General features: G+C 38.0%; 1 protein-coding gene across 1 annotated transcript in view; it reads right to left on the minus strand.

Moving 5' to 3' along the window:
• Positions 1-405: 405 nt before the first annotated feature.
• LOC110681676 overlaps positions 406-18,636 on the minus strand; it is a 56,399-nt gene continuing 38,168 nt past the window's right edge. The window contains exons 3-4 of the mRNA XM_021857815.1: positions 1,048-1,677; positions 406-942 (exon numbers count right to left, since the gene is read on the minus strand). Coding sequence (XP_021713507.1) covers positions 406-942; positions 1,048-1,677 — 1,167 coding nt within the window. The remainder of the gene's footprint in view (positions 943-1,047; positions 1,678-18,636) is intronic.

An 18,636-nucleotide genomic window follows, 5' to 3' on the forward strand; every position in this document is an offset into this window, starting at 1 on the left:
GTTTTCTGTTTCTTGATCTGCCTCGAGAGTGATGTTTAAGTACTAACATTACAATCGAAACTGAGCCAGCTCAAAATCTGCATCCATATCTTCCTGTTATAACTGCAATAAAAAACAGGTGCTTGTGCGTTTCTTCCTTGTTTCCACATAACATACACTCTGTCACGTTTCCAGCACCAAAACTATGTAATCTGTCTCTAGTCATCAATCTTCCCTAGATTGCAGCCAAGAGATAAATTTATGCTTAGGCATAACCCATCTTTCCCAAACAAAACTATCCTATCTAAAACAAGGTTAGTCAAGCCTCAGAGCCTGATAATGCTTACTAATCTTATAAGCACCTTAACCAAATTGGCTAACAGAGTAAATACTCTTCAGTCTCTCTTTTACTACACATAGCTTCTTCTAGTACCAACTTGCATCAGCTTGTAGTTTGTAATCAAACCAGTTCTTTCCTTTGAGATAAACACTATTCACCCATCTTATCCAAAGGTTCTCTTTCTTTTGAGCTATATCCCAAACATTTTTGCCATGAGCTGCTGTGTTCCAAGTTTCAGCATCCTGAATGCCTAAGCCACCTGCAGCCTTTGTCTTACAAATATCATTCAAAGCTATATAACAAGCTTTGTGATGTAAGCTTCCATTCCAGAGAAAGTTTCTACATATCACCTTAATCTTATCAAAGATAGCCTTAGGAATGATCATTATATGTGCCCAATACACCTGAATGCTTAGGAGCACAGAGTTGATTAAGGTTACCCTGGCAGCAAAGGAAAGATTTTTGGAGCTCCAGGTTCTGATCTTAGAGAACATTCTATCAATCAAGTTCTCACATTCTACTGCACTTATCCGCTTTGAACATATTGGGACCCCCAAATATCTGAAAGGAAGTCTTCCCCTTGTGAAACCTGTAATTTGCAGTATTTCCTTTATTACATCTTCCTGAATACCAGCACAATCGACAGAAGTTTTCTTTGGACTAGATTTTAAGCTAGTAGCTTTAGAGAAAGCCTAAAATCCTTTCATAAGCAATTTAACAGATTTTACATCCCCTTTACAACAAAGGATTAGATCATCTGCAAAACAAAGGTGGGTGAGCCTTGCTGCCTTGCATCTTGGGTGGAAACTGTAATCAGTTTTTAGACTGATAATTTTCAGAATCCTGGAGAGGTATTCAATGCATAAGACAAAAAGTAGGGGGGAGAGAGGATCCCCTTTTCTTAATCCTCTTTTAGACTGGAAATATCCATGAAGTGAACCATTAATCATCAGAGAAAATCTTGGAGATATGACACATATCATGATCAATTTAACAAAATGCCTAGGGAAATTGAGTTCCTGCATCATTTCTTCAATGAAGTCCCATTCCACAGTATCATAAGCTTTCTTCAAGTCAAGCTTAATGAGACAGCTAGGACAAGCACCAGAACGACCATAATGTCTCACCAGATCTTGACAGACCATAACATTGTGAACTATGTATCTACTATGCACAAAGGCACTTTGGTTTTCAGCAATAAGAAAAGGCAGCATTTGCTTCAGTCTATCACAAAGAACTTTGGAGATGCATTTGTAAAGGACATTAAAGCAAGCAATAGGCTTGAATTCAGTCACACTTGTAGGAGACTTTGTTTTAGGAACCAGCGTGACAGATGTTGAATTTATTTCTTTCAACATCTTTCCAGTTTGCAGGAAATTAAGCACAACATTGCTTACATCTTCCCCTACTGTATTCCAACTCTTCTTGAAGAAGTTGCTCCTAAATCATAACTTACTTTCCACTTTTCGCGTCCACATCGCAAAACCGAGAGAAACTGATTTTGTGGCCCTATAATTTTGATCCAAATATTATTTAGTTGGATAGGCATTTCAATAAGCTTTCAAGCAATATATCATAAGCCTAATTCCAATTTAAAACGAATAACTCTTATTAAAATACCAAATTCGGTCCAAAACCGACACCCTTTCACTAAAACGAACATATCTAAAAATCTACAAAAGATTTTAACTTGATTTCAATTGGTTTAAAAGTAGACTAGATACGCTTTCCAGTAATATATATTATATGCTTTGGGATAAAAAGTTATCGTAGTTTTAAAAATGCGTAAAAAAAACTGGAATTATCGTGCAGCAGCTAAAATGTCGCGACGCGGCAAAGGTTGACGTGGTGGTTTCATTTTCTTGGTTTTTTCGCGTTTCATCACACAAGTCGAATAAAAAAGTACACCGTGACACAGCGCCACATGTCGTGTCATGGTGGACTTTGCCGCGTCACTGCATTTTATGCCGTGTCACGGAATTTTCCCATGTTTTCTCCGTGTAAAACCTGCACGCGTTTTATCTTTCTAGGGCTGTTAATTTGTCCCGTAGCGACATATTTTTCCGTGTCATGATAGACATTGATGTGTCGCGGCAATCTCCGTTGTGTCAAGGCACCTCAAAACTAGGGTTTTATTTTTTTAGGGTTTCGTGTGTTCCCTCCACACATTTTCCCTATTAATACCCCCTTTCTATAGTTCGGGGCACCAAATCATTCTCTCTTCCTCTCTTCTACACAAAAAAATTATTCTCTTCTCTATCTCTCATACTCTAAGCCTCAAACTTATGTTACTAATAACTTCATTCCTTCCTTAAGCACTCCAAGGAGTCCATACTTGACCCGAGGTTCTGTCCTTAAACTAAGGCGTGAAAGGTACAAATACCTAAGATTTTGGACCAAATCAACTCTACTTTTTATTTAATTTAAAATTTGATTTATATTTTTATTGAAGTTACTAACAATTCATTCATGATGTAGCAATTTTATGGAACGCGCCTAATGTGAGTAATTAATTGATTTAATTACTTATTTTATTTTAATATTTCTAGTATCATGATTAGGTTAATTAATTTGATTTGACTAACAATTTATTGTTGAATTGCTTCCAATATTAATGTTTATTTTATTATATATTTAGTGATCACCATATTGCATGTTTGAAGGGAATATGTAATTGAAAATCACGCTTAGTAAGATAAATTGGACGACCGGTTAAGGTTCCTTTATAATCCGGCCAAAGGCCTCATGCATCTGGCCAAAGGCCTCATAAGAATGCCCCTTATTTCTTGCAAGTCGCCAACAGCATGCGGGAAAAGATGACAGCCGACTTTGGCAAATTTATTTCAACCCATGTCATAGGACATGGTTATCTGTTGTCCGTGCCAGATGGTAAGGACACAATCACCTGGCCCGAGAAAGTTAGCTATGGTGACTAGTGTTTTGGTTGGTACAAGGTGACCATTCAGGCAGTTTTGCGCTTCCCTCTTCATCCGGCTGTAGAGAGAATTTTGAACAGATAACAGCTGGGTATTTGGCAACCAGCCGCTAATTCTTGGGTTAAAATATTGGGCTACGTTGCCGCCAGTGAGATGCTGGAGGTGGAGCCCAACTTCGAGGCATTCGCTCATATGCATTACTTGAGCAAGAGTCCACATGCAAGCGGGGCGGCTGGTTTACTCTGACCAACTAGAAAGGCTATATGATGACGCAAGGGAAGGAGAATAAGTGGAAGGATTGGAGGTCTAAATTTTATATTGTCTCCACCCCATACTTCCAAAGAAACAGGTTGTACAACCGCTAGCATAAGGAGCTGCCCCTCCTTGCTGGAAAGAAAGCCCTACCTCCTATCCCAAGGCAAACGAATGTGGAGATATTAGATTGGGGCCTATTCTCGATGACCGTCCGAACCAATGAGGACACTGAAAGGAATGTTGTCCTTCGAACAAGTGTACTATTCCGTTAGCGGGTTCAGAATTATTCAAAATCTAATATATTCAGTAAGGTCAAGTGATCGGAATGCCTAGGTGGATTCTGCTTCCGATCATTAATATTAATGCATAATTAATATTACAGCTTAATCTTGACTGAACCCTTCGGGTCACACCCTTAGAAGTAAACGAACCGACTCGACGAATTAATTCGGAAGAAATTAATTCGTCGCCCGAGTATTAAATATTTATACGTTGGAAATTCGAGCTTAGAGCATCAAAACTGAGCGTCGGAAGTCGAGTCAAAAATAGTAAATGACAAGACGCGCAAATAATAATAAATCGTTAATTTTTCCCAATATACCCCTAGCATCGGAATGCCCCGAGCATCCGAGAGATAGGGGCGAAAATTTCCTAGCATAGGTGGCTAGCAAGCGCACCAAGCCAAGCCATGCATGGCCGGCTGGTGCGTGCTAGCGCACCATAGCTAGCAGCGTGCTAGCAACCGCAAGCAACGCATGCTAGCAGCAGCTTGCAGCCGCAAGATTGCGTGCTAGCAGCGCACGCACGGGGCTGGGCTCTCGACGGGATGTAGCTGGGCCATAGGGCCGTGTACTAGGGGAGAAAGTGGGAGCATATGGAAAGCAACTGGGTGAGGGACATGTGGCACAAGGAGAGTATTGAGTGGGGAGCAAGTATGGACCCCTAATCTCCATGTGGTCCTCACCACCCTTTACATATGATAGTGTCACTTGTAGATTTATTATTAGTTTGCTTATTTATTTTAATTTAGCTTTAAAATAAATTGTGGAATTTCATGACTCCCTCATTGATGGGATAAAAATTTCCACCCACTCTCCCTCTTGCCTATAAATACCCATCTTGGGTTTTTAGGAAGAGTGCTTGAGTAGGAGTTCAATAGAGCATTGCATTAGCAAAAACTCTTAAACTCGCACAATACTCGGGTTTTGGTCGGACCTCGCTAACCTCGAGGTAACGGACCTAAAAGTCGCTAGTATTTTTTGCGGGTGGATTTCCGTTGGAGGCTCACGTATTTTCGGAGCTTAAAGCTTACAAGTAAGAGCCCGACTTTGAGGGCGAAGTACGCTACAAAGGTAAATTATGATTTTATCCTTTTATTTTTATTTATTATGCATTATGGTGTTATTAATTGCGAGTGGTTCTTTGGGTCGGGGTTGTTTCCGCGGTAAGTTGGACTTACCAAACCCTAACTGCGGTATCGGAGCCTCGCTCGTTTATTTTTAAAATCATAATATTTTTTCAAGGTGTTTTATGGCTTAATTTTTCTGGTCTTCAAGTGCTAATTAGATTAGTAGCTCGTTTTATTTATTTTTACCTCGTATTAAATCTATCATCAGCCTCGAATCCAGATTTTTACCCAAAATTAGTGAATTTTGGGCGGAAAATGTGTTCTGGAAATGGTTTTATTCTTCCAGGCGATAAGTGTTTTATTTGTCCACTTAACATGGCATTTTTAACACAATTTTGTTGCCATTTTCCCTTCTTTACCCCCTTTCCGAATCCTTTTTTGTGTATGATTACAGCTTTTGGCTTTCTCGATCCTTTTTATGTGTTTGTTCATGTTTGTAGATGCAAGGAGAAATTGGTTATATAGCATGAACCTGAAGAACTATATTGGTAGCAAAGCACAAGAGGAGAGGGCGTGCAACCCCTGAGGAGAGGGCTCTCCTACCCTAAGCGCCACAATCTGCCTCTCTTTATTCCCAGCTAGGAGAGGGTGTGCACCATAGTAGGAGCGGGAGCTCATCCCTGATCTTTCACAAACTGCCTTAAATTGCTGCAGTAGGAGAGGGCGCGCAAGAGCCAGGAGAGGGTGCTCCAGCCTGAGGAGCGGGCGCTCGTCTATGTAGGAGCGGGTGCTCCTCTTTGTAGGAGAAGGCGCTCCTACATGCAAACCCGAATATTTTTGGGCGGATTTTACGATGTGATTTCGGGGTGTATAAATACGACCCTTGGCTTCAGTTTTCTGCATATTCTTCCTTGGAGAAGATCACCTTCTTCCCTTTAGTCTCCTTAGTCCCTTAACTCTCTAAACTCTTATTAATTAGCTTAGTTTCTCTCAACTCAATCATTGTAGTAGATTAATTGAAGATTATTCTCTTGAATTCAACAATTTCTCAACTTTGAAGCATTTTAAGTAATCTCTTTCCTCTATCTCTTATTCTTTAATTTCAGTTTTTATTTACTTTGAATTGTTAATTTCTCTCTAGATCTTGTTTAATTGTTGTTGCATGTCCAATCTACCTCATTCCTACTACTTCTCTTAACTTGTTAACTTAATGCTAGAATTAGAACTTGTTGTTATGATGTCCTTTACCATGTTTAGTTAGTAGTTAATTAGCTAGGGATTAGGTGAAGACCCAACCAAGCCATGGGTTGATTGATGTTTGTGCTTGCATGTTCATTTTGGGTTGATGATTGATTGTTAAGGGATTGGTTAATTGCATGTGTAATTGGTTGGCCACTTGTTGCTCATATATTCACTTCTATGTTAGCATTGAAAGATGGAGTCTATTTGTGAGCCCACTCTTATATGATTATGCTAAATTCCTCTTGATTATGGTTCCTTGTTAGAATGATGTAGTAGTCTTAGTTGCGACAATTAGGTGAGAAATCCCAATTGTTTGTGCCTTAATGCTTTCTTGGACCGATCGAAAGACAAACCCGAGTTAGTAGTCTACTTCCCGTTATTAAGACTTGGTTGGCCTATCTTGTTAGTTGAGTTTGGTTTAGGAATGCTTAGTGTTGTGGCTTCTAAAGAAGGAAATGTGGAGTACCCTCTCCATCACCCAATTTGTGTACATGCTTGCCTATTGTTTTGATTTATTGGTTTGGTTGGTGTCGATTCCCATTTCCCCCCTAGTGTTTGTCTCCATATAGTAGTTATTTAATCAAACCTCCCATTTGTGGTCGAGCTAGATTACAACCGTTTCATATTCTCGGTGTACTCATACCCATTCCATGTGGATACGATCCTTTACTTGCCCTAGACTTGTCTTAGGTTAGTTTATGTAGAAATAGTGTTTGGCTCGAGGGTGATTGTCCAACGACCGATTATTCCCTTGACCACCAGGGGATGGTTTTTAGCCAAAAAAACGACGAGAAATGCACTCTTCGAGGGATTTTTCATTTTTACGAAAAATTTTAAGTCTTTCTAACCTTGAAAATTAATTGCATATTTATGGTGGTTATGTAATTGGTTCAATACATATTTTATATATAATTTTAAACCTCTTTAGGCATGATTACTTGGTAGTAATTTGTGCTTGAAAGCTTGGTTTTATTTTTTTACATAATTGCAAACTAATTGGATTAAGTGTGAAATTGTTGTTCTTGGAGGCTTCCAAGTATTAAAGATTCAATCTTTAATTATGTTAAGTGATTGAAACTTTATGTTACTAAATTCCATGAATTTTTGTTAAACTTTGTTGATTTAATCATTTTTTAGTTGATTGGAATCATAAAATTTGAAACTTTGTGATAGAAAATTGTTTATCTTCACATTGGAAGATATATAATTTTTCAAGGATTCACAAGTATTAAAGTTGGAATCTTTAATTGAACTTAAGTTCATATTTTTCCAACTCCCTCTTACTTTGTCAAAATCTCAAGTTTAATTTAAATTGATTAAATTAAAGGTGAGAAATTGCCTTATTTATGTTGTTGCACCAAGTTAAACCAATTTTAATTAAAGAATGGTTCTTGGGAATTATTTTGGTTACATGCACTTTGAAAATTTTATTTTAATTTATTCTTGAATTGTTTAAATTTTTCATTTTGCTCAATAAATTAGTCCTAAAATTAATTTAGAATTAATAATTATGTCACGCAAAATTGGGATCAAAATCCCGAGGCTATGGCACGCAAAACGTGGCAAGAACATCACTTGGCTAGCCGGGCTTCATAGCAGCCCACATGTGGCTGCTAAGGAGGTTGCCCGTGCTTGCGTGCAAGCAATGTGCGTGGCTGCTGCTTGCTGCCAGCAGCATGGCGCACCAGCAAGCACCAAGTAGCAGCACGGCGCAGCAACAACATGGTGTTATGCGCGATGTGCGTGCTACCTTGCTTGGCTAGCCACGACTGGTGCAAGCACGAGCATATTGGTGCGTGGCTTGGGGCTTGGTGCGGTAGGGGTGTGCGTTTGAGTAGTGTTGCGTGCTTGCGGTTTTGGTGTGGCATGGTGCACACTTTCATTCACGTAGCACATATAACCCCGGGTTTAAGGCTATTTTATTTTGCTTTTTGGCCGTTTTATTTATTTTAATTAAAAATTTAGGAGGCTAGGCCTCGGTTTTGAACGGCATTGGAAAAATTTATTTTGACAAATGGTTTAACCGGCTTAATTAATTGCATTAATTCAGTTGGATGCGGAAGTTAGTGGGAGCTTCAAATATTAATTGTGCTTATTTACATAACCTGTTAAAAGAACTTTGACTAGTTTTAATTAGGCGTGTTAATTGGATTACCCACCTAGATTAGTTACTAGTTCATGCGTGTTTATGCATTGTTACTTGTTTATCGTTGTAAAATGCATGGGCCATTCACAAATAGTGAATGGATGAATGGAATGTATATTCTCTACAGGTTTTATAAAATTGCAACTAGTGGGGCCCAATTAGGATAAAAAATACGGACTGCGATCCGTGATGTATTTTTGTAAATCTAATACGGTCTGCGAACCATTGAATATTTTTGTACCTTAATATTTAGATTAGTCCTAATCGTAGATACTAGTAGTTGCATTTAATTATGGTCAAGTCTTGAAGATGGAGGTTCTTGGAAGACGTAGCCATGAAGTTGCAAATGAAGACCTTTTGAAGATTTGAAGATCTCAAGGGGTCATGCTAGTTGCCAAATGCATCTATATTTATGTTTATCGATAAATATATATGTTTATGTATATGAATTATATGTTAGATGCATGTTTAGGATTTCGAATGTTGTGATGATTAATTAAGTTTACTTAAATCAACAAACATAGAAACCCTAGGTCCCTAAATATTGAGTAAAACTTGCCATTCCAAAACAACACTTACCAACCGAACGAGGGTAGTAGTGGGCTACGCCAAAGTGGTGAAGGATAATTAGGTCGTTGGACTAACTACCCTCAACCAAACAATATTTATAAACCTACACCTACACTAAACAAGTTTAGTGGTAAGTAGAGGGTCGAACCACGGAGACGACATAAACACTATCAACACCACCACCAATTAAGCTAGGTCAAAGAGATAGGATGGATAGAACAATAAACAAAATGAGATTAATATTAAGTTAAACTAACACCAAGTGAGAGGGTCAAACATGACAATGATCTTCAATAAAGTTAGGCAATGGAAATGAGTTTACATGCAAACCAAATATCTCATATAAGGCAATACCAACAATACCATCTAACCACCTATCGGGGTCAAAGGCTTTCCCAACTTAACACATGCTCATACTATCGTCATAAGCTGTGAAAGTTAAGGTTTTTGCATAGAATCGATCACCTAATGGATATCCCTAAGTTACACTATCGTCATAACTTAGTTCAATCCACCCAATTACAACACATGATTGGCCATTCACATGGAGTAATTAGTAAAACATGGTTACAAGGTATATTTGATCACATATAACCAACATTTGTCTAGCCTAATACATTCAAGATTCACCACATGCTATCACCAATCCCTTAGTAAAGGGAATTACTCACTAATCATGAACAACTAACACAAAACCCAGCAAGAAGAACAAAGAGAAGCAATTAAACTAAACAACTACTCTAATCAAGCAAGAAATTAAGAAAGAACAATAAATGAGATAGAGTTTAGAATGCTCATTGAAGTATTGAAAAGGAATCCAAAACAATGTCACTTTGCATCTTCATCTTCTTCAATCTACCATTGAAGCTCTTCACTTTATCTCTCTAAAATACCCTAAATTACTCTTAATCTACATTACAAAGTATAACAAAGATTAAAACTAAATCTAAGCCTAATTTATGTGAAGATTGATGGAGAGATGTTAGGGTTTAACCCCTCAAAGAGGAGAGAGAAAACCCCAAAGAAACCCACCATCAATAATTCCCCAAAAATAGGAGAGAATCGGGCTAAAAATAGAACCGCAGTAGAATGGCGCGCCCGCGCCAATCTGGGTTTCGGCCTGGCAGCGACATTCAAATTCAAATATCAATAACTTCTGTTCTATGAGGCTTCTTGTGGTGTGCGACCTATCGTTAGAACGTTATTCAAGTCTAGTTTACAACGCAATTTGAATCACCTCAATCCGATGTGTAGATCAAAAGTTATGGCTAAAAGAGTGAACAAAGGTCAGTTTTGGAGTTCAGGCCCTTGCGCTCCCGCGCCTATCTTAGGCGCGCCCGCGCCTAAGCCGCGCCCAAATCGCGCCTACATTCTGCCTCCTTCAATATTTTCGAACCCAATGTAAGGCACGCCCGAGCTGGGTTTGGCGCGCCCGCGCCATTCTGAAAGTGCGACCCGCGCTGTCCGCATGACCTTGCTTGCTTGCTCCTTAACTTCCTTTGTAGATCTTCAAATGAACTCCAATTCTCCAAGCTCTTCATTCTATTAAAATCAACTCCAAAAGCCTACAAAACACGAGGAAAAGCACAAAAACATAATAAAGAGATAAACGGAGCAAAAGGGGTAGAAACAAGGGACAAACGTAGAAAAATACCGCGATTAGAGGATCTAAATAGTGGCATAAATGCCACTTATCACAAAGCGAGGCATCACTACCTCTCCTAGGAGCGTATGGAATACCGGGTATGCAAGTTGATTTTGGTGTTGATCAACGATATGAGTGATGGAGTCCTAACAAATCGTGGCAAAGTGAATAAATTGTTGAGAGAGCATTAGATGCGACGATTTATTCAACTAAGAGTGGCTTGGAGCCATTATCAAAGCGTTGCTTACCTTAGGAGATTGAGTGTTAAGACAAGCCAAAGCATGCTTAACCACTCTTTGTTTATTTGAATCTTGGAATCGACTTATTCTCACCCAAAAAGGGGACAACTTTAAATGTGTGAATAAGACGTTTTAAATAAGTTAAATTAAAAATGCATGAATTCAATCTTATTTAAATATCATGAATGGTTTTTCATTTCAAATTCTTTCAATTGTAGAATAATGTCTTCAACTATCGACAACAATCTTATGTTCCCAGAACTTCCCGAGAAGTTATCATTTAGCTTGAATTTGGTAAACTTCAAGGAATGGGAAGAGGAACTCCGTTTGATCCTCCGCAATTGCTACCTAGAGAATATCTTGGATACGCCCATCACGAGTTTCTACTCAAAAGGGATTATGAGCGATATGGCTCATGAGGAGTGGAGTTATGATTTCAAGAGAGTTTCCCGACTCATGGAAAACTCCATACCGGAACAGTGGAAGAAGAAATTCTCCAACTACCTTCCGGATGTAATTCTTAAGGCTCTAGAAGATGTGGTCAATTTGAGGGTAACAAAGAGCGATAAGGGCAACTATGATGGACTCGTGGAAGAAGTGACTAGGTCATTGTCTAACATGAGGATCAAGCCACCACAAGATGGATGTCTTAGCAAAGAAAGGCAAGAAGTATGGGCTAGGGTCTATAGTGCAAGACTTAGACCCGAGAAGCCACTTCAAGCCCATGTGCAAAAGATGACAAGGTTATTTAACCATCTACAACTGACGTGGGGAAAACTAGGTCGTTATCTAATCTTCCCTCGGTCAAACTAAATTTATAAACACTTAACAAACCTAAATACGAGTATAAAGGCAAGTCAAGGGTCGAACCCAAAGGAACGGTAATGTTCAAGCACTTTCAATTATGCGCCTAAGCTAGGTCAAAATCAAAGGGTAAAGAGAGAATACTAACAACTAACAAAATTATTAACAAAAGAAATAAAACACTAGGAACGGGGATCAACAAATAATCATGTCAATTGCAACAACTTGGAAAGATCAAGTCAATCAAAGGTTGTGAAGACTAATGATAAGAGCAATCAATTGGAATCAAAGAGCTATCTCCCAATTGTTAAGCTAGGGTTCACTATGAATAACAAAATAAGAGAATCACAATTAAAACCAATCGATAATTGCAATTACTAAATCAATTGTTCGTGTCATTAGCAATTACAATGCAATCTAGCATAATTCTCGAGGCCTAATCGAATTACACACATGCAAGCCTTTATTAATCACTTTAATCTCAACAATCAATCAACACAATTCCCAAATTAATCACAATTAATCAATCATACAAGTTTCACCCAATTCCTAGCCAAACAACTATTCAAGAATCATCATCTATCAACTAACAACTACGGAAATCAAGAATCAACAATATATCAAGAATAACTACACTAATCAAGCATCAAACATCAAAATCAATCCAAACAAACATGAAATCAAACAAAGCATTAAGGTGAGATAGAGTTAAGAATGCTCATTGTAATAGAGAAGATCTTCAACACAATTGTCACCCTTGTATCTTCAATCTCTCAATCACCATTGAAATCCTTCACTTTCTCTCTCAAAAACTACTCCTAATCTAGCCTAATCTAGAGAGAGAAGCTCTCAACCTAAGAGAGAAACTATTCTTAAAACTAAGAATGACATGAATGAATGACAATAAAAACCCCCAAAAAACAATCTATAAACAAAAGGAGAAAAGAAGCTTATTTTTTGGAAAAAAAAATTGTCCGCCTTGCTTGCCCCAAAGCAATAACATAGTCGCTTTACGCATGTACTATGACAGTCCAAAAATAGACTGCGAGCATTGCCTTAACGCATTTGGTAGGGCCGCTTGTTTTTGTTCATTGAGCATCGTGCCACCCAAATGGGAGATGCTTCTCTTCAACGAATTCGCCCAAATGGATGTAGCCGGTTGTCTGACTCATGTTGGAGAAGACAGTCGTACTCATGTTGGAGCAGACGATTGTTTAAATAGAGTATATCCGTCCATTGGCCTCTTTTAGAAAAATAGATAGCTGTTAGGTCTTTGTGACTTAACTTGTAAACATTGAATAATATTAGGGACGACTATTGTTGGGACAGACGATCCCTTTATAAGACAATTTTAAACAGTGTTAAGCAAGTAAGGTCGTTTTCACATTGTGCAGGCGGTACTTTATAGAGTTTGAACATTGCCCGCCTTCACATTGTGCTTGCGATGTTCAAATATCTATAGAAGCTTAACATAGTCCGTTTGCACATTGTGCAATTGGCGCTCTCATAAATTTTGAGCTTGGTCCGTCTGCACATTGTGCAGACGGCGCGACGACGCTCTAATAAATTTTGAGCTTGGTCCATCGTCACATTGTATAGGCGGCTCTCTAATAAAATGTTTAAAAGACATGTTAGGAAATGAAGGCAGATTTTTGTTAACAAGTCAAAAATTTACAAAACTTCCGAATTAGTACTTTTTAAAGATATCTACATTCCAAATTCTTGGTACCTGCCTCCCGTCTGGTGTTTCCAGGCGGTAGGTGCCTCCTCTTATTTTTTCATATATTCTGTAAGGACTTTCCCAATTTGGGGTTAGCTTCCCTTGCTCATTTGTCCTACCGACTGCCTCCATTTTCCGTAGCACAAAGTCCCCAACTTTCAAAGGGCGCTTGTGTACTCTCTTTTTATAGGCCCGAGTCATTCTCAGGCGGTAGATCTCATGGCGCAAGGCGGTATTGCCCCTGCGCTCTAGGAGTGAGTCCATTGTCAGCCGCATGGCCTCCTAGTTTGCTTCTATATCATACAACATGATTCGAAGAGACGGCTCGTAGTGTTCGATAGGCAATACGACCTATGCACCATACACCATGAGAAATGGGGTCTTTTCGGTTGCTCCATTTGCTGTTATTCTAATGGCCCATAAGACGTGTTGTAATTCATCCACCCATAGGCTGCCAGCGCTTTCAAGTTTCTTTTATATGCCGTCTAAGATTAACTTGTTGAAGGCTTCGACCTGGTCGTTTGCTTGGCGTCAGCCGACTGATGCGAAATAACTTGAGATCCCTTGATTTCCCAACCAAGACTTAAGTTGAGGCGTCTTGTAGACACCAAAATGTGTCTCCCCAAAACCAAACCTGGTGATGAATATTTTTCATGTCATTTGATTATCGAACAAAGCGAAAACTGTGAAAAGTTTAGTGATGAGGATGTTTTTATTAAAATATTTATTCTTTCTGTTTTTGAAATTATTTCTTTTCTTACCCTATTTATGAAAAACGTGCATTCTAGTTTAGTTTGGTCCATGATATGGGTCCAATAATAGTGTAGTTGGATGGGGCTTGAAAAGACCTTTCAAACGATATATTATAAGCCCAATGCCGATGAATATTGAGGAAGTTATGGCCAAAATACTAAATTGGGCTCAAACCGGATCTTACCTACGACCCAATGATCATGTGGAGGGTCCAAAGGTTTAATCCTATTCCTAAACTAATTAGGATAAATTAGAAACTTCCGTAAGTTTCTAAAAGATCTTAATTATCCTTTTTTAAAAGATAAAATCAAAGAGTTTGAAATTGAATAAAACTTTCCTTTTTTAAAATCCTAATTCTATTTGAATTTAAAGATGTTCAAAGACAGTCAGATATTATTCTTGTGCCTCATAATATTTATCCAAATCTTATATGTTTGGATATATCTTGAAATTATCTTTCCAATGAGATATTATAATATCAATTCTAAGCTATAACGTAAAAGATATAAATGAAATACGAAACTCTATCCAAAACTGACACCCTTTCACTATTTCAGCCATATCTTATATCTAAAGAATATTTTAATCTGATTCTAATTGATTTGGAAAGTAGACTTGAAGAGCTTTCAAACGACATATTATATGACTTATTTGAAATTCTGGATCAAAAGATATGATAAAACAAAATTCGCAAAAAAGTTGTCCCAGCGACAAACGACGGGTCTGTCGCTTGGCGACGATACCTGTCGGCTGGTGACTATCTTGTCGTCTGGTGCTGCTCCTGTCGTTGGCGACAGGAGATCATTTATTCCAAAAAGACTCAAACTCTTTTCTTTCGATTTTTGTGCTATTTTTTCTATAAATATGGGTCGTATCTCCTCGTTTTTAATCTACATCTACAATCTTCTCTCTCTCTCTCTCTAAAAGATAGAAGCTTTCTATCTCTCTCTTCTTTTTCTAAACCTTCCCTCTCTCAAAATTCCTCACTCATTAGATCTAGAAACACCTAACCAAGTTCGATGTTGCCTTCGTCCTAAACATGAAAGGTTTGTTATTTTTGAGGGTTTAGTCCTAAATCCCTATTTCAATTATTTGATTTAATTGTTTTGATTTGTTATTTTCCTAGAAGTTACTAACGTGTGTATTTTTTTATTAGAAAAAGGTACGAGGCATCAAAGTAAGTAATTTAATTGTTTCATTGATCTTTTTATATAGAAATCATGCTTAGATTGTTTTTGATTTCTAGTATCATGTTATAATGTTTTGATCTTCCTACTATCGCGTTTAGGGTAATAATTAATATTTCTAATATTAAGTATGATTTATATTGATGCTTCCTATTTCTTTCCTAATATTATGTTAGTATCATGTTAGTATCATGTTAGGGCTAAAGCTTTGATCTTTAATGCTTAGTGGCATGCTAGGGTTTGTTATTAATCTTATTAGTATCATGCCTAGGATCTTGCTATTATTATGATTTAATATGATTATGATGATTATTATTGTTGTGTCGAATTATATAATTTAACGTAATTTGTTAACTAGCGAATTGTTTCACGTAATTTGTAAATTAGCGAATTGTTTCACGTAATTTGGTAATTAACGAATTGTTTACGAAATTTGTTAACTTACGACTTATTTCATTTTATTTGTTAATTGACAAATAATTTACATATAATTTGTTGATTATTATGTTGCTTGATATTTATTATTGTTATTGCTTGATCACGCCTTTTATGCATGTTTAAAGGTAATTTGTACTTGTAATCACGCTTAATAAGATAATTAATAATCTTGTTTAGGTTAATATTATTATAATTCAAGTGAACATCAATAATAAATTTGTTTGTGTATTAATATTCAACCAACATAGATTAAACAGGTTTAGGATAAACCTATTGATTGCATATTAGTCAGAAAGCGCACATGAATACGAGAAGAATAAAGTAGAGGCCTATTATTAGAGCAGGTTTAACCTATTTTAGGTTGAATTTGTACCTTCATCCCCGAACATCCAGTCATTGTTCCAGACCTATTGGAGTTAACGATCTCCTGGATCATTAAGGGGTGTAACCTTCACTCTGTGAACTATTTACAAGTTCCTAAAACTTGTTGGCGACTCTTTTGCTCTAGCTTCCTTCTCTTTGGACGCCACCATGCTTAAGTGTATGATCACAGTGGGGCTCAAGTGTGGGGTGGCTTGAAATATTCCCTACAACTAAGGACCATTGTCAAAAACCATAGACATAGGCACCCCGAACCGGGTGATGATGTTCTTCCAGATGAAGGAGATGACATCCTTTGTCTTGATGTTTTAAACCTCCTTTTCCTCTACCTATTTGGTAAATTAATACACAGCCAGTAAGATGTAGCGCTTCCTGCCTAGAGCAACCGTATAAGGCCCTAGAATATCCATGCCCATTTGGCAAAGATACTAGGCTGTTGATTGCCGTCAGGTCAGTGGTCGGACGATGGATTAGCTTGCAAAATTTTTGACACTTGTCACATTTTTTAACCATCTCCATAGCGTCTGACTCAAGGGTTGACAAGAAGTAGTGTCGCTTGGCTCTGACGGTCAAGGATCTTCCGCCTATATGAAAGGCGCAATATCTCGCATGCAATTCTTCAAAAACTTCTTTCCCCTTTTACTGGGGGTAAAATACTTCAATAGAGGCTTTAAGAAACCTGCTTTGAATAGCTCTCCTTGCTCATCTCAAAGCTTGTAGCTCGCTTTTACAGTATGGCCGCCTCCTGGGGTGAATCAAGGAGTGTACCATCTTTCAAGTACGCCCAGATGCTATCCATCAAGGTAGAGCTTCGGTTAAGTACTCCAATGGGCCCTGCATTAGATATACTCCTTTTTTCCATAACTTCCCAGAAGACTGACCGAGGCGTATCACAGGAGGCGAAGGATGCAAATTTTGACAGAGCATCCGCCTTGTTGTTTTTAGACCTAGGCACTTGCCTTAGATGAAAGTCTTTAAGTGTCCCAGTTTCAGCTTAGACCGCCTGCAAGTAGTTGATTATTTCCAGATGGGTGGCTTCATAGTCACCATGGTATTGGCTTACTACTAACCGGAAGTTAGAGCAAGCATCAATCTTTGTTGCCCCTGCCACCTTGCATTTGCAGATGCCTGTGAGCAGGGCTTCATATTCAGCCTCATTATTTGAGGCTTGGAACTTGAACCGTAGTGCATAGTCATATTTGTCCCCCTCATGGTACTGACAAATTACACCTGCACCACAACCATTCATAGTGGAGCTCCCTTCCACATACACTTTTCAAGCCTAATCAATATTATTCGGCTCAGCCGGCCTTGTCATTTCGACAATAAAGTCGGAAAATGCCTGCCCCGTTATTGCCTTCCTTGGTTCAAAAGTGATTTCCAGTCCCGACAACTCAATAGCCCACTTGAGCATTCGGCCCGAGGATTCCAGAATCGTCATTGGCCGCTTGATCGGTTGGTCAGTGTAGACCACAACCGGATGTGCCAAAAAGTAAGGTTTTAACTTCTTGACAGCCATGTAGAGAGCGAAGAAAATTTTTTCAACTATGGGATACTAAAATTCTGCGTTTCTAAGAACATGGCTAGTGAAGTAGACCGGGAGCTGGATGTCATCTCTTTGAGCTAAGAGAACGGCGCTAAGGGCATGATCTAAGACAGCCAGATACTGTAGACACCCATTTGTGTCTCCCCAAAACCAAACCTAGTGATGAGTACCTTTCACGTCGAATCATAATTAAATGAATTGAAAGTGTGAAAAGTTTAGTGTTGCAGATAGTTTTAATTTCTTTTATCTTATCTTTGTTTTTGAAAACCTATTTTGAGAAAACAGCCAATCCAGTTTTGTTGGTCCATGATATGGGTCCAATAGTAGTGTTCTAGAAGGTTCTTTTAGATTCTTCTAGAAGGTTCTTTTCATTCCTAATCTTCTAGAAGGTTCTTTTCATTCCTAATCTAATGGTTTTAGTCTTCTAGATTCTTCTAGAAGGTTCTTTTCATTCCTAATCTAATTAGCATTGATAAATTGACTTTTGTTGACTTTTAGAGTTTTAATTAGAATAAAAGAACATTTTTGAGGAAAATACGATTTTATCCTCCTGTACGACAATTTCTATCTGATTTTAGAAAACGCGTCAAATTTTTAGTCAGCGCCAAACGCTAGCATTAGCGCCTGACGCTACGCTTGGCGCCTGGCGCTAATGTCAGCGTCTTGCGCTAATCCCCGTTTTACGCGTCAGAACTCTGTTTTGATTTTTTATCTTTTTGGTTGATTTTCTCTATAAATAGTGTTCTAAAAACTCCGTTTTCATTCACCAACTCTCATCAAGATCCTCTTGATTAATATCTCTCTCTTTTCTAAACTAGCCTTCTCACAAATATAAAAATTCCGCATTCACAAGACTTAGATACACCTAGCATAATTCGAAGTTGCCTTCGCCCTAGACATGAAAGGTTTAATTTCTGAGGGTTTGGTCCCAAATCTTTCTTTCAATTATTTAATTTAATTTTTGTTTATTATTTTTCTTGAAGTTACTAATGTGTGTATTTTGTTATTAGAAAGAGGTACGAGACATCCAAGTAAGTACTTTAATGGTTTAATTGATATTATGATATAGAAATCATGCTTAGGTTGTTATTTTGATTCTTAGTATAA

The sequence above is a fragment of the Chenopodium quinoa genome, unplaced genomic scaffold (assembly GCF_001683475.1).
Source record: "Chenopodium quinoa cultivar QQ74 unplaced genomic scaffold, ASM168347v1, whole genome shotgun sequence".
Taxonomy (NCBI): domain Eukaryota; kingdom Viridiplantae; phylum Streptophyta; class Magnoliopsida; order Caryophyllales; family Amaranthaceae; genus Chenopodium; species Chenopodium quinoa.